The sequence below is a fragment of the Sebastes umbrosus genome, chromosome 14 (assembly GCF_015220745.1).
Source record: "Sebastes umbrosus isolate fSebUmb1 chromosome 14, fSebUmb1.pri, whole genome shotgun sequence".
Taxonomy (NCBI): domain Eukaryota; kingdom Metazoa; phylum Chordata; class Actinopteri; order Perciformes; family Sebastidae; genus Sebastes; species Sebastes umbrosus.
The window spans coordinates 28,494,442-28,508,166 of NC_051282.1; the positions used below are offsets into that span (position 1 = coordinate 28,494,442).

The 13,725-nt window shown below is 41.8% G+C and overlaps 1 protein-coding gene across 5 annotated transcripts in view; it reads left to right on the top strand.

The window, feature by feature from the left end:
• The window catches only part of arhgap17b (Rho GTPase activating protein 17b), a 33,574-nt gene that overhangs the window by 11,728 nt on the left and 8,121 nt on the right, over positions 1–13,725 (top strand). For 4 of the 5 annotated variants that reach the window (XM_037792000.1, XM_037792001.1, XM_037791998.1 and 1 more), the window contains exons 3-17: positions 1,157–1,261; positions 2,006–2,082; positions 3,600–3,711; positions 4,582–4,658; positions 5,231–5,333; positions 5,712–5,780; positions 5,918–5,999; positions 8,056–8,183; positions 8,774–8,885; positions 8,972–9,053; positions 9,196–9,276; positions 10,364–10,477; positions 10,569–10,660; positions 12,078–12,225; positions 13,010–13,309. In XM_037792000.1, the coding sequence (XP_037647928.1) occupies positions 1,157–1,261; positions 2,006–2,082; positions 3,600–3,711; positions 4,582–4,658; positions 5,231–5,333; positions 5,712–5,780; positions 5,918–5,999; positions 8,056–8,183; positions 8,774–8,885; positions 8,972–9,053; positions 9,196–9,276; positions 10,364–10,477; positions 10,569–10,660; positions 12,078–12,225; positions 13,010–13,309 (1,682 nt within the window). The remainder of the gene's footprint in view (positions 1–1,156; positions 1,262–2,005; positions 2,083–3,599; positions 3,712–4,581; positions 4,659–5,230; positions 5,334–5,711; positions 5,781–5,917; positions 6,000–8,055; positions 8,184–8,773; positions 8,886–8,971; positions 9,054–9,195; positions 9,277–10,363; positions 10,478–10,568; positions 10,661–12,077; positions 12,226–13,009; positions 13,310–13,725) is intronic. The other variant, XM_037792002.1, reaches the window with a different exon arrangement.

The window sequence follows — 13,725 nt, forward strand, 5'->3', positions numbered from 1 at the left end:
TTATATAATAATAAATATATATATATATATATATATATATATATATATATTTATTCAAAAACCGAAGCATTTGAATACTGATTTGGAGGTCAATTACCATGGCAACGGTCAAAGCTTCAAAGCATTCGGGTCAGCCCTACAAGAATTCATATGCTAATTATGTCAATTTATGTAAATGTATTTGATGGGTGTTCAATATTGGCAGATAAGTGAAATGAACTTAAACCCGTGGCTGTCTAGAAGCTAGAAAATCAATCTGAAAACGTAAGTCATGCTCCGGAAAATGGGCTGTGGTAAGGTAAAGCATAAAAGCGTTGTAGGTAAATGGGTTAAAACATGCAAAACCACTTTATGATACCTTCCTGCTCAAACCAGTAGATCAGGGCTGCGGTCAGAATGATTATCTGTTCTCCCTGATGATATCTCTGCATCGAGACAAAGAAGTTTTCCCTGTTCGCAGTAAAAACAACAATCCATCGGTCTATGTGACTTATCTGTCATGATTCCTTCCATCTGCTGCCTGTTGTAACACTGCACACTGCAGAATAGAGTTAGACAAACAGACACCGACATCCTCCATCATCTTTCAATAACAAGCAGGATGGAAAGTTTAGAGATGGATGTGTGCTGGTTCAACTTCTTGTGTTTTTAATGTGTAGCTCTCACCTGGGTTGATTCTGTTAAACAGGAAGAATGTCTGTGAGGCAATCCAGGCACTCCGATATACTAAAACAAGTGGCAACGAGGAAGGAAATGTATTAAAAAGCCTTTATTGTAGCGGCTAAATCATTAAAAAGCCAACATGTTTCGACCTCTGCAGGTCTACAAAAAAATCACAAAGAAATAACAAGTAATTTGTGTCCATCATTAATGAAACTACTCCTACTATTTTATAATACTATGGTGATCATTTGTCTGCCTCCCATTGGTTGTTGATACCATATAGGTTTGTTTTTAAGCCCTGACAAGGACCTACAGTGGTCGAAACATGTTGGCTTTTTATTGATTTAGCCGCTACAATAAAGGCTTTTTAATATATTTCCTTCCTCGTTGACACCCGACACGTTTTGTCGGGTGTCTGTATATGTATCCTCTAATAGTCGGCCTGTTTTTGTTCTGATTTTATAACGTTTTGTGTCTTTTTGTGCACCCACAGATCGAGAGGCGGCTGGAGTTGGTGCGTGTGGTGTCGCACAACACACACAAGAGGCTGGTGTCCTGTCTGCAGGGTCAACTCGGCACCGACACCGAGAAGAGACATGTAAGAAGCACTCCGACCCGTCATAACCTCATCTTTATCATCTCTCTCTGCATGTTAGCAACACGCTACACAGTCAGGATCTCTATGGAAAGCTTTTCCATTTTGCTGTTAAGAGTCACAACAGCAGTTGAATAAGGGTGAATCACTGTGATGCTATTGTCAGTGTTAGCAAGGAGCTGCTATCTCGTTGCTATGAACACAAAGCATCTCCTCTTATGTAACACATTGATATGAGAGACACTCAGGAGGAAAATATTCAGCGCTGGGCTCCTGCCAGTTTCACTATCACTGAATAACAGACCTTCTGCACCTCATTCACACACACACACACACACACACACACACACGCACACACACACACAATAAAACTGTATCAAATATGGACGTAGTCTCCGTGACGGAGAGCAAAAATGAAGGGTTGTGTCTAGAAGGTAACTCACAAATTGCGAAAACTTGCAAAAACTCTCACGAGTCTCGCTGCCCGACGACATAACCTTAACCATTCGAGGTCGATGACTAACCTTAACCTTCTCGCAAGTTTCCTTATATTTTCAAATATGTGCAGTCTCACCGAGCCGCTCACCGCTTGAATAAAACTGACAACTCATTGTTGAATCAGTGTTGTATTCAACAATGTTTATATTTTATATATTTTTTTTCTTTTGACATGCTTGCAGCTAATCTTTGGGTTATCTTTTGGATATTTGGCTATCAGCTAAACTTTATTTGCTGGTCTTCTTGTAGAAAAAGCTGCCTCTGACGACGCTGTCCCAGGCCATGCAGGAGGGAGGCAGTCAGCTGGGAGACGAGAGTCTGATTGGGTGAGTTAACTACAAGATTTTGTTATATGCAAGACCAGTTTCAGCAATATTTAAAGGTCCCATATAGTAGATTTCCATGTCTTTTTTGATTATAAAGCAGGTCTAGGTGCTATAGAAATACTGTCAAAACGCTCAATCCACAGAAAAATGCTCACAACCCGGATTCAGAAACTGTGCTTTTAATCGAGCCGCCGGGATTTCCGTAAGGTTGTGATGTCACAGCTACACAGTGACCAGTAGAGGCTGCCGCCAAAGAACGTATATTAATAAGAAGTGAAAGCTTATTGGTCGTTCCATTGCAACATCAACGCCCAGCAGCAGAGCTACGCCTCCGTCATTTTGGACTGAAAGCGACTGCTGTATTATCAAAGGACGCCAATAAAACGTCCGCCTACAAAGTGCCGTACAAAAGTCAAACTATTCTATTGTCATATATTTAATGTCTCTGCCGAAATGGCCTGTGATGAACAATAAAAATATTATAAATATGGATACTATTATAACTATTTACTTACTTACTTATTTATTTATTAAACTTTTTACCTGACCGCTTCCCAGAGGAGCATAAAGTGAGTGATGGACATAAATGGAAGTGCACACACATTTTGAGAGCAATCTCAAACTTTTTTTCATGTCAAAATGGAGTCCAACAGACCACAGACCATGGATGTAGAAGAGGTTTTGTTCTGTGATTTTGCCCTGCGTGTTAGTAAATAGCCTACAACTCCATTAAATTCTGTTGATGTCATGCTACTAGCACTACTAGCTACTGGCCGATAGCCGGTTATTTGGGAACAGAAACGTTAATACATCCACGATGGTACAGGCTCACAACATACAGACCATCGGTGTATTATAAGATAATAAAAGTGATGACATATATCCATTATTACAGCTGGCAGGAAAGCTGGCAGAACCGGATATGTCATCTGAGCGTGCAGGGCGGTGCAGTCCCGTGGGTCTGAGGCACGTTCATTATGCCGAGGAAAATAACTCTGGATTCAGCTGTTAGTGAACTTTAGATATTTTAGGACATAATGATTTAAATGAGGGCTAGTTAAGTTGTTGGAAGTTGATTTACCTAAAAAGAAAATGATTCTCTGATGGGGGGCTTAAAGAGACAGACGCCAAAACAGAGCGTTTCAGCCAGAGGGTGAATAGTGGGTGAGGTATATTCAGACGGAAAGTATGAGAAAAATAAAGTGTTTTTTGAACATTAAAGCATGTAAACATGTTCTAGTAGAAACCCAAAATACAAGAATGCACCTGAAAATGAGCATATTATGTCTCCTTAAAGGGTGTACAGTGTTTGTGCGGGCACATAATTGAAGACAAAAATAAACTCCTAATTAACTAAAATACAACATTAAAAGTGATTATTTGAGTGGAAGGAATGTGAAGGATCTCACAAGGGGCCTCGTGTGTGTCTGTGTGTTTTCTTTTACATTTTTCTCCCTGTGAGAACAGAAGTGATAACGGTTACATATACGTGTATTCATTCCTGTATGTGTGAGCAGCAAGATGATGGATGTGTGCGGGGAGGCTGAGAACAGGTTAGCGACTGAACTGATGCAGCACGAAGTCCAGATTGAGAGAGACATCCTGGATCCTCTCAACCAGCTGGCCGAGGTAAAGACATTGCTGCAGTGATGACTTATGGCCTGCATGTATCTGTATTTAAGTTAGTAAATTAGCATTTTAAAACAAATTACGATTGACTGAAACACTCTTCAAGCTTAATTTAGTTAATTTGAGAAGGGACAGTGCAAATTAATAAATACACATGAGCTTTGTCCAAAATCACACACGCACTAAATACCTCCATACCATAGCCTCCTTGCCGGTTGGTCATGTGTAACCATGGTAACCAGTAACATCCTTATGTGACCAAAACGACGGTTTGTGAGAATCAAAGTCTAAATTAATTAAAGATATATTTTACTTTACAGAGCTGTCCGTCAACATCTGTTATGAACGTTGTTGGTACAACCGCATTGTATTGTGGGATATTTATGCCACTGTAGAGCCCAGTGTTTACATACTGTAAAATTTTACCGGAAATAGTATGCAATTCACGTACTATTGGTTTCATACTAAGCTTTCAGACCTACTAAAAAATCTCCCATACTGTTGAAGCGTACTAAATGGCATGTTAGTAGTGAATTCATGGTGCAATCATGGTGTAAAAAAAATGCCTGAATTAGCCAAAAGACTATTTTTCATCTACTGTCCCGGGCCAAGAAATGACAAAAAGCCTTCCTAAAATACGTCAAAACAACAACAGGTCATGCAGTTTAAACTTCTAAGCGTGTAAACACTGTGTGTTTAATGTCATGATTGTGCCAAATTCAACATGGCCTTTGGCATCTTTTTGTGTTACATTACTAATCTGCATGATTCATATTGACACAATGTTCTCACGGGAAAAGGTTTTATATCCTCTGTGTTGTTGACTATGAAGTGCATGTACACTCATGATCCTCACTGTTTCTCTCACAGGTCGAGATTCCCAATATACTAAGACAGAGAAAACAACTCGCCAAGCTGGTTCTGGACTACGACTCGGCCAAGACGAGGTACGCTGGCATGCAGTCTGAGTTTAGTAGGCGATAAAGTCTGTATTGAGACCTATTATTTTCAAATGTTAAAGGTGCTATTGATAACATTCAGCCACTAGATGTTGCATTCTCCCTCCCCCGTTCCATTGCATTTTCACAACAAGTCGTTGCCAGACACTTTCCGCCATTTATCCGTTTTTTTCCACACTAACTGACGACCCAGAGATACCACATGATACCAACGTCGTTTTACTATTCACAAGCCTGGTTAGAAGTGGGAACCAAACGTCAACATTTTAAAATGATTAATTCACAATTTTTTTTCAGGAAAAGCCATACTTTTATTCAGCACCTTTCTAAAAGCTCTGCGGATGTATTATATTTTTTAAAAATATTCGTCTACACAATAACGTTATCAATTATTTATCAACACCTTTAACTTCAATCGCACACACGGCCTCATTTTTCTTGTTGTTTGGTTGTTTTTTTGCATTTTTAGGATTTTGAAAATGTGTGTGACTGTTGCCGTAGATCTTTGTGACGTGAATATCAGACACACCTGAATGTCTAAATAATGTGTTGGCCTGCAGGTGGTACCAGGCAACAAAGTCCAACAACCAGGCCATGGCAGCTAAGGCCGATTCTCTCAAAGACGAGATGGACGAGGCTCTCAACAAAGTAGAAATATGCAAGGTAGACCTCCTTTTAAATCTCTCTTGCAATGCACAGCTTTCTCATTTATTACTCAAAAATATGATTTATGCAACACAATGCATTACCAACTGTAGTTTAGGTATGCTGTACACACAGTATTTAATCATAATATGTTAAATCTAAATGGCTGTACATTCCAGTCAGGTTAGGATCATATCTTATGAACTGTCTGAACAAAGGAAGCCTTGTAACAGGAACAAACATTATTAGGACCGAGTCATTAGAGGTCATTGCTTTGTCATCTGGAGTTCATCTGCGTCTTAATGAAAAGTCTCTGTGCAAAGTAAAGCGGAAGGTTTAAGGTTGCAATAATGTTTGCCATGTATGGAAATCTATATATTTGTTTTCATCCTGCAGGACCAGCTCTCTGCAGACTTGTACAACTTTGCTTCCAAAGAGGGAGATTATGCGCGCTATTATGTCATGGTGGGTGCAAGTCAGTTTAAATGGAAATGTGATGCAAATATAGCCCATTCCACTATAACTGTATTATTTGGTTACGCAGTGTGAATGAAGGTTTGTATATATATGACCTGTGATTTATGTTTGTGTGTGTACTGCAGTTATTAGAGGACCAGGCAGACTACCACAGGAGGTCTCTGGCAGCTCTGGAGGCAGCTATACCGACTATCCAAATACAGCAAGGTGAACAGCAAGAAAACGTTCATTAAATCTGCTAACAATATATATATGTATAAAAAAACATAACCTTTGCATCATTAAACCCCAATAAGTTTTAGAGCAGGCAGCCATACTGGTTAATATCAGTGGTGGAAGATGTACCCAGAACTTTTACACAAGTAAAAGTACAAAAAACACAATCTAAAAATACTCCATTACAAGTAAAGTCCCGAATTCAGAATGTTACTTAAGTAAAAGTACAGAAGTATTATCAGCTAAATGTACTGTGAGTATCAAAAGTAAAAGTACACATTATGCAGTGTTAGGCTCTTATAGAATATTATATTATTACATTTTTATCGCTAACACATACTGTACATTTTAATGTTGTAGTTCTTCAATTTGGAGGCAATTTAGATACTATACTACTGGGTAGATTAGTAGTACATCACTGCACCATATCACAAAAGCATCTAAGTTTTTATGTAAAAAGTAACTAGTGTCTAAAGTGTCAAATAAATGTAGTGCAGTAAAAGGTACAATATTTCCCTCTGAGATGTTCTGGGGTAGAAGTATAAAGTAGCAGAAAATGGAAATACTCGTGTAAAGTACAAGTACAGTACTTGAGTAAATGTACTTGGTTACATTCCACCACTGGTTAATATATTGTACAACATACAAGCAGCTCTGTACTCTGCTGTTGACAGATGTAGACAGGCGGCTTGTCGTGGCTTGTTTGGTTGCACCTGTCCTGGCTGACGGTGCAAATAAAGTAAATCTAAACAGAGCCAGCTCGACAGAAGCAAAGCATTTCTCTCTGTATTTTTCGAGCACAATCACAGTAGTATCATAAGTCAATACTTGGGACATTTTCCAAGTTTTAGTACCTTAAATGTGTCTGTGATGAGAAGCAATGAAATTAGCACGACAGCTCCTTCGTCTCAGACTTCTCTAATGCCACATCTGTTTTTTCTCTGGTTCTCATAAATGAATTACTAACACCTAAGAGGTAGACAAACAGCAGACTGATGGTAATGAAGACGAGCAAAGTCACTTCATTTTCCAGAAAACAAAATTACAAAAATGACATCGGTTTCTCTCCTAAGTTGTGTTTCCATAGTGCGTTAACATGCACTTCGTTAAGCAGGTTACTATCAGCTTCCTGCAGGATGTTAATGACAAATTCTGTAATTGTTGTTGGGGATTAAAGAAAGTTGTTTTCCCTGGATAGTATTCTCCTAGAGACAGTTGATTTCTTGGCTTTTAACTTGGGCAGTCAATATATTAAAATATTTAATCACAATCTAATCACACATTTTTTATCTGGTACCTTAAAGGGAGATTTGTCAAGCATTTAATACTCTTATCAACATGGGATTGGACAAATATGCTGCTTTGTGAAAATGTATGTACATATTTATAATTGGAAATGAATTAACAACTCAAAACAATGATAAATATTGTCCAGAAACCCTCACAGGTACTGCATTTAGCATAAAAAATATGCTCAAATCATAACATGGCAAACTGCAGCCCAACAGGCAACAACAGCTGTCAGTGTGTCAGTGTGCTGACTTGACTATGACTTGCCCCAAACTGCATGTGATTATCATAAAGTGGGCATGTTTGTAAAGGGGAGACTTGTGGGTACCCATAGAACCCATTTTCATTCATGTATCTTGAGGTCAGAGGTCAAGGGACCCCTTTGAAAATGGCCATGACAGTTTTTTCTCGCCAAAATGTAACATAAATTTGGAGCATTATTTAGCCTCGTTCGCAACAAGCTAGTATGACATGGTGGGTACCGATGGATTCCTTAGGTTTTCTAGTTTCATATGACACCAGTATCTTCACTGAGCCTGCTACAACCTAAAAATCACAAGTTGTGTTAAAGAAATTAGTGGCGTGAAAAATAATTTGCGTTAATGCATTATTATTGCGTTAAGTTTGACAGCCCTACTTTTATCATGTGTGCATATGCAAGACCTAACATGATTACATATTTACTGTCAACTATACGTAGAAGAACTGTAGAAGAAGAACACTCAGATAAGTGTAAAGACACTGACCTCTCTTCTAGACTCCTGGATGGAGAAGCCGGCGTTCGGCACGCTGCTGGAAGAGCACCTGAACAGGAGTAACCGGGAGATCGCTCTGCCCATCGAGGCCTGCGTCATGATGCTGCTGGAGACCGGCATGAAGGAGGAGGTATGAATGGAGCGATGGCCCAAGAGTATGAGAAGCTAAAAGTAAAGTAGAGCAAAGTTGAAGGTTAATAAATCATAATTTGGACATAAAAATTTGTACCCATAAAACGTCACCGCTCCACTCTGTCGGAGCTGGAAGGAGATGTGGGTCATGAGGACTGCTCTCTAGAAATGATGGCACGTACAGTCTGGAAACATCTGTGGCCAACTTGTGGTCCGTTAGCCTGGAGGCTGCGGGAATACACACTGTGTGTGAGTGTGTTCGCAGGCATCTGTTATGCATTAGCATGTTCACTATTGGACTCTTAAAATGTAACCAAATCACTAGACTCCCCAAGGAGGACATTTTTATTAACGGAAACAAAACTCTCGCCGCACGTCTGTCTGCTACTCATCCCGAAAGAGCCACATCTCTTTTGGTAACAAGAACAATTCAACTTGACTTTACGGGATGGTGCACTTTGTCTGCTTTACTTCTCCTTTCCTGATACCATCCCAGACTCGCTTATTTAATTTTAGGACTGAAACCAGTCACCTGTACCTGTCGAGAAAAGCACTAATGAGTCATTTTCTTCTACATTTTTCTTACAGGGTCTCTTCAGAATAGCTGCCGGAGCTTCAAAACTGAAGAAGCTAAAAGCGGCGCTGGACTGCTCCACCTCGCAGCTCGAGGAGTTCTACTCTGACCCCCACGCCGTCGCCGGTACAACCTCTTCTACAAATCCGCAAAACAAAAGTGGAACCATCTGGTCCAGATCATTTACCTATAGCTTTTCTCTTCATACACAGGAGCCCTGAAGTCCTACCTCAGGGAACTTCCTGAACCTCTAATGACTTTTGGCCTGTACGACGAGTGGACACAGGCCTCTAAGTAAGAAGACACACACAGATATGACTCTTTTAATATCCTGCAAAACAAACCGTTCAAATAATAAGCATTAAACACACACCTGAAGCAGCGTGGTTGCTTTACATATTCGTGTAATGAGCAAATATGGTGTGTGTGCTTTCAGTGTGTCTGACCCTGACAAGAGGCTGCAGGCCTTGTGGGTGACATGTGACCGTTTGCCAAAGACTCACAAAGCAAACCTCAGGTAAGAGCATCTTCAGCTATGTTGTATTCTGTTCAGCTGATGCAACACAACGTGTTCTTGCACAGCCGAGGTGTACGCTTCGTTTCTGAAAGCAGGCTACATCAACAGAAACTGAATGTATGGAGTTATTTCTGTTCCGCCTTTAACTTTCACGAGTGATGCTGCAGATTTGAACAGAGTGGAACGAGTCATTTCCATGCCTTATTATTAGACATCCAAATACAGCACTAACTTCTGCTTAAAACAATGGTTCCAAGATAAACTTGAAGGGGTGAAGATGAAAAATAAAAGAGAAAAATGAATCCTGTCACACAAAATTATCATTATTTTTCAAAGTTCTCTCTAATTTCTGCTTTTTTTATTGTAAAAATTGTCATAATTAGCATTTGAATTCTTGAGTTATGGCCAAAAGATGTGTTTTTGTGAGGTCACAGTGACCTTTGACCAACAAAATCTAATCAGTTCATCCTTGAGCCCAAATGGATGTTTGTGCCAAATTTGAAAAAGAATTCGCTCAAGGCATTCCTGAGAACGAGAATGGGACGGACGTGAGGTCACAGTGACCTTTGACCACCAAAATCGAATCAGTTCATCCTTGAGTCCAGGTGGATGTTTGTGCCAAATTTGAAGAAATTCCCTCCTGGCGTTCCTGAGATATCGCGTTCACGAGAATGAACCAGACGGACGGATGGAAACATAATGCCTCTGGCCACGGCTAACTACAAGACTATCGCGCAGCATCGCGTAGCATCTGACGCTCTCTGTCCACACTGCATACTTTAAATTATGCACTTCTGTCCTACATCATGTGAACAAACCACGTACATGTCAGCTGTGTGCTCCATATCAGAGTGGAGACCGGACGTAACCACTTAAAAGATGGGTTAGCAGTACATGCTGTCTACTTTTTAAACAGAAAACACCACAGGCAGTAACACAGACAGGTGCCGAGATAAACAGGAAGTTAAACAACAGATTAATCTAACATTCTGATTGATTTCTTTATAATCACAATTTAAGTTAATAAAGACTAAATGTGGATGATAAGACGGTCGCAGTAGCTCAGAGGTTGGAGTTTGTGTTTCAGGTATCTGGTGAAGTTTCTGGCTAAACTGGCTCAGGACAGTGACGTCAATAAGATGACTCCCAGCAACATCTCCATAGTCCTCGGGCCCAACCTGCTCTGGGCAAAGGCTGAGGGGTAAGAACTGTGTGCCGTTTCCTCATATTCATGTCCGAGTACACAGTGAAGCTGAGGCTGATGAAGCTCGTCTGTCTGTTGCTGTGTTCAGGACGCTGGCGGAGATGGCAGCAGCCACGTCGATCCACGTGGTCGCCATCATCGAGCCCATCATCCAGCATGCTGATTGGTTCTTCCCAGATGGTAAAACATCGGTTTGTTGTATTTGCAATAGTACTTCTTCTCTCGGTCTTACCTCAAGGAGGTTAAATAGAGAAGAACACATGACACAACTAGGAGATTTTGGGAGAAATTGAACCATGTTGAATGTTGTTTATAGGTGTACTAATTACTGATGATGGCTGTCCAAACTAAGACTAAGTGCTGTTTTATCTATTGAATGCAGCGTCAGCAGAGTTTATTAGCGTGAAATGTTTGAGCTACCTTAAAAAAAAAATTCTAGTGGTTCTTTCCAAACTTTCTCTGCATACCAAATCACATACTTATCGCATCGTACTGCAGCTGCCCTTACAAAGTATGTACTGTTGCATGCAGCAAGCATACAATTAGGACATACTTCTTATAACATTGATCCAGGGACATATGCAGGATTAGAGCAGCAAAGGGGGAGAGTGCAATTGAAAACAAAGAGTCTACAGCCGTGCTAGCGGCTCGGTGAGGCTGTATTTAGGCACAGTGGTGCTTTGGGCTAAATGCTAATGTCTGCATGCTAACACGCTTACAATGGCTGATGTTTAGCAGGTATAATGGTTACCAAAATCACCGTCAAAGTTGAGCGTGTCAGCATATTAACATTAGTGAATTAGCATTAAACAAACAACTAGAATGGCACTCGGAGAGCGCAGACCTCCGCCAAGCTGCCCGAGTACAATTGCCCTCCCTTCTCCGTTCAGTTTGCGCCATCATCCACGTGTATTTTTGCTTATGTTGAGATCAGCTGTACGCAGCGGAGCATCGTAAAACACTTCATTCAAACTGGACAGAATCAAAATAAAACTCACCTAAACCGTCGTCTTTACTCTTTCCAACAATCACAGAGTGTGCTTTGGTCGAACTCAACTGGAATTTCACCGAGTTTAATGTGAAAAAACACCGAATCTACAGTCGTCGTCCCCTCCCTCCACCCTCGCTCTCTCTCTGTCCCCCCTCCCTCTAGGCAGAAGGAAAGAGGCAGGGTACAGTTACACTGCGCACGTCTTAAAGCCTGTGGTGTTAATGCACAGGCCGAGCGGAGTTATTAAAAAAGATTCCTGAAGCCGGATCATGATCCGGATCGCCACCAAAATCTAATGGGTTGTTCATTGTGCCACGCCCCACCCCTCCAAAAGAATTCATTCAAAACCATCCCGGACTTTTGGAGTTATCCTCCAAACGGACAAACCAACACTGGTGAAAACATAACCTCCTTCCTAGGCCTTCGGCCTTGGCGGAGGTAATTCACATTTTGACCTGATGATGGCGCTAATTGAAAAATGAGAGGAATTATTAAGTTAATAATCATCATGAATATCTGCATCATTTCATAGTGTTGCAAAATGCTCTAATGCTGTCAATTATGACAAGCATTAGAAGATCATCTTCTCTATCTTCCTCCCTCCAGAGGTGGACTTCGACGTGTCGGGCATATTCGCCATGCCGACCCACCCGGCCACCCCGGCCACCCCGGACCCCGAACCCGGCCTGGAAAGGAGACGCCCCGGCAGCCTGGTGGGGCAGGACGGGGACAGTCACACCCCCCGTAAAGACAGGTACCTGCCTCGCCCCAACCTCAGCCTCAGCCTGCCCCTCACCCTCCCGTCCCGTCCCAAGACACTGAGCAGGCAGGAGTCGCGGGGCCCGGTCGTGTCGGCCCTCTATGTAGTGGCCAACGAGTCCATCACAGTCACAGAAACACCCACTGAAGATCTGCCCTGTCCAGACTTCAAAGCTGCTCCGCAGCCCAATGTAGCCCCCATGAATACAGTTCCTGATAAGTAAGACAAGGGAATGATGTTTTGTGTGATTTATTTTTATTTGCACCACAGATCTGCTATGTTTAGGTGATTTCAGCTATGTTTATGGTACTAAACATGATGAAAAAGCAGTTCTCTTTCAGACTTTTCAGCCTCACTGGGGGATACTATTTTGTTTAATTCTCGTGTGTTACTCTTGTGTACTCCTGTGTTATCTCCTTTGTTTCCCAATTAAAGCCTAGGTCACACTGTAGGTTGCTGGTTTTATGTTTTGTGTGGGCTTCCTCTGTTGCATTTTGTTTGTATGGTGTAGCATCTGCCTCTTCTGTCCCTGCAGAGATGTCGCAGTTCTGTTTTTAAAAGGTCACCGTCATGTGATTTTTTTTTTTTTTTTATGTCCTTTTTGGATTCTTCCTTCTGAACTGGTTTCATTGAACTCAGGAAGTGGCGTCTCTTTCTGTCTACCGCACCATCTCCCCTCTGCTCTCGCTATCTCTCTCCGTCTGTTGCTCTTTCATTCTGTCTGATGCCCGTGTGGTTTGCCCTCCTGAACTCTCTCCCCTCTCCCCCCCTTCCCTAGCACTGTTAACAAACAGCCGGAGCCCACTCCACGTAGAGCCAGCGCTGTAAATAGAAAGCAGCCACATCTAACCTCACCCACCTTCCAACCCCCACTGCCCCCTCTGGAAGCCGGGGGTCCCGCCGCCCAGCCCGCTGAGCCCCAGCCCCAGCTTCCGACCCCGGCTACAGAGGCTGAGCAGCCGGGCCTGAGTGGTGCTAGTAGTGGTGGTGGTGTTGGTGGTGGTGGTCTGGGTGGTGGGGTCCAGGTAGCCGCAGTGCAACCTCAGGTTGTAACCCAGCTCAGCGCAGAGGACAGCAGGTAAGGAGGAACGAGCTGAGGTAGCAACAATACTCCACCGCCTGCTCGCAGCCAATCAGCCAATCCGGAGCTCACCCGCCCGTTTATGTTTGTCATTCGTCTTTTGAGTTCTCAGTTCCCATGTTGGGGAACAAAATAGAAAATGATAAGAATAACAATGTCCTCAGCTTTTTAATTTGACTTCATTTTAACAGATTAAGAATGCAACAAAAATCATGTGATGCTTTGATTACAGGCGACTTTTATCCTCCATCCTGCTTGTTGTGATGTTTCTATTTTTAGACATCTCCTTCCTCCTTGCCTGCGTCTCCGTCTGTTTGACTTCTTTGTGGCAATTGTCTGATTTTTGCACGTAACACATTTGAACAATTTTGCATCCTCTTCTCTACATTTGTCTTTATATCATGTGAGTTACT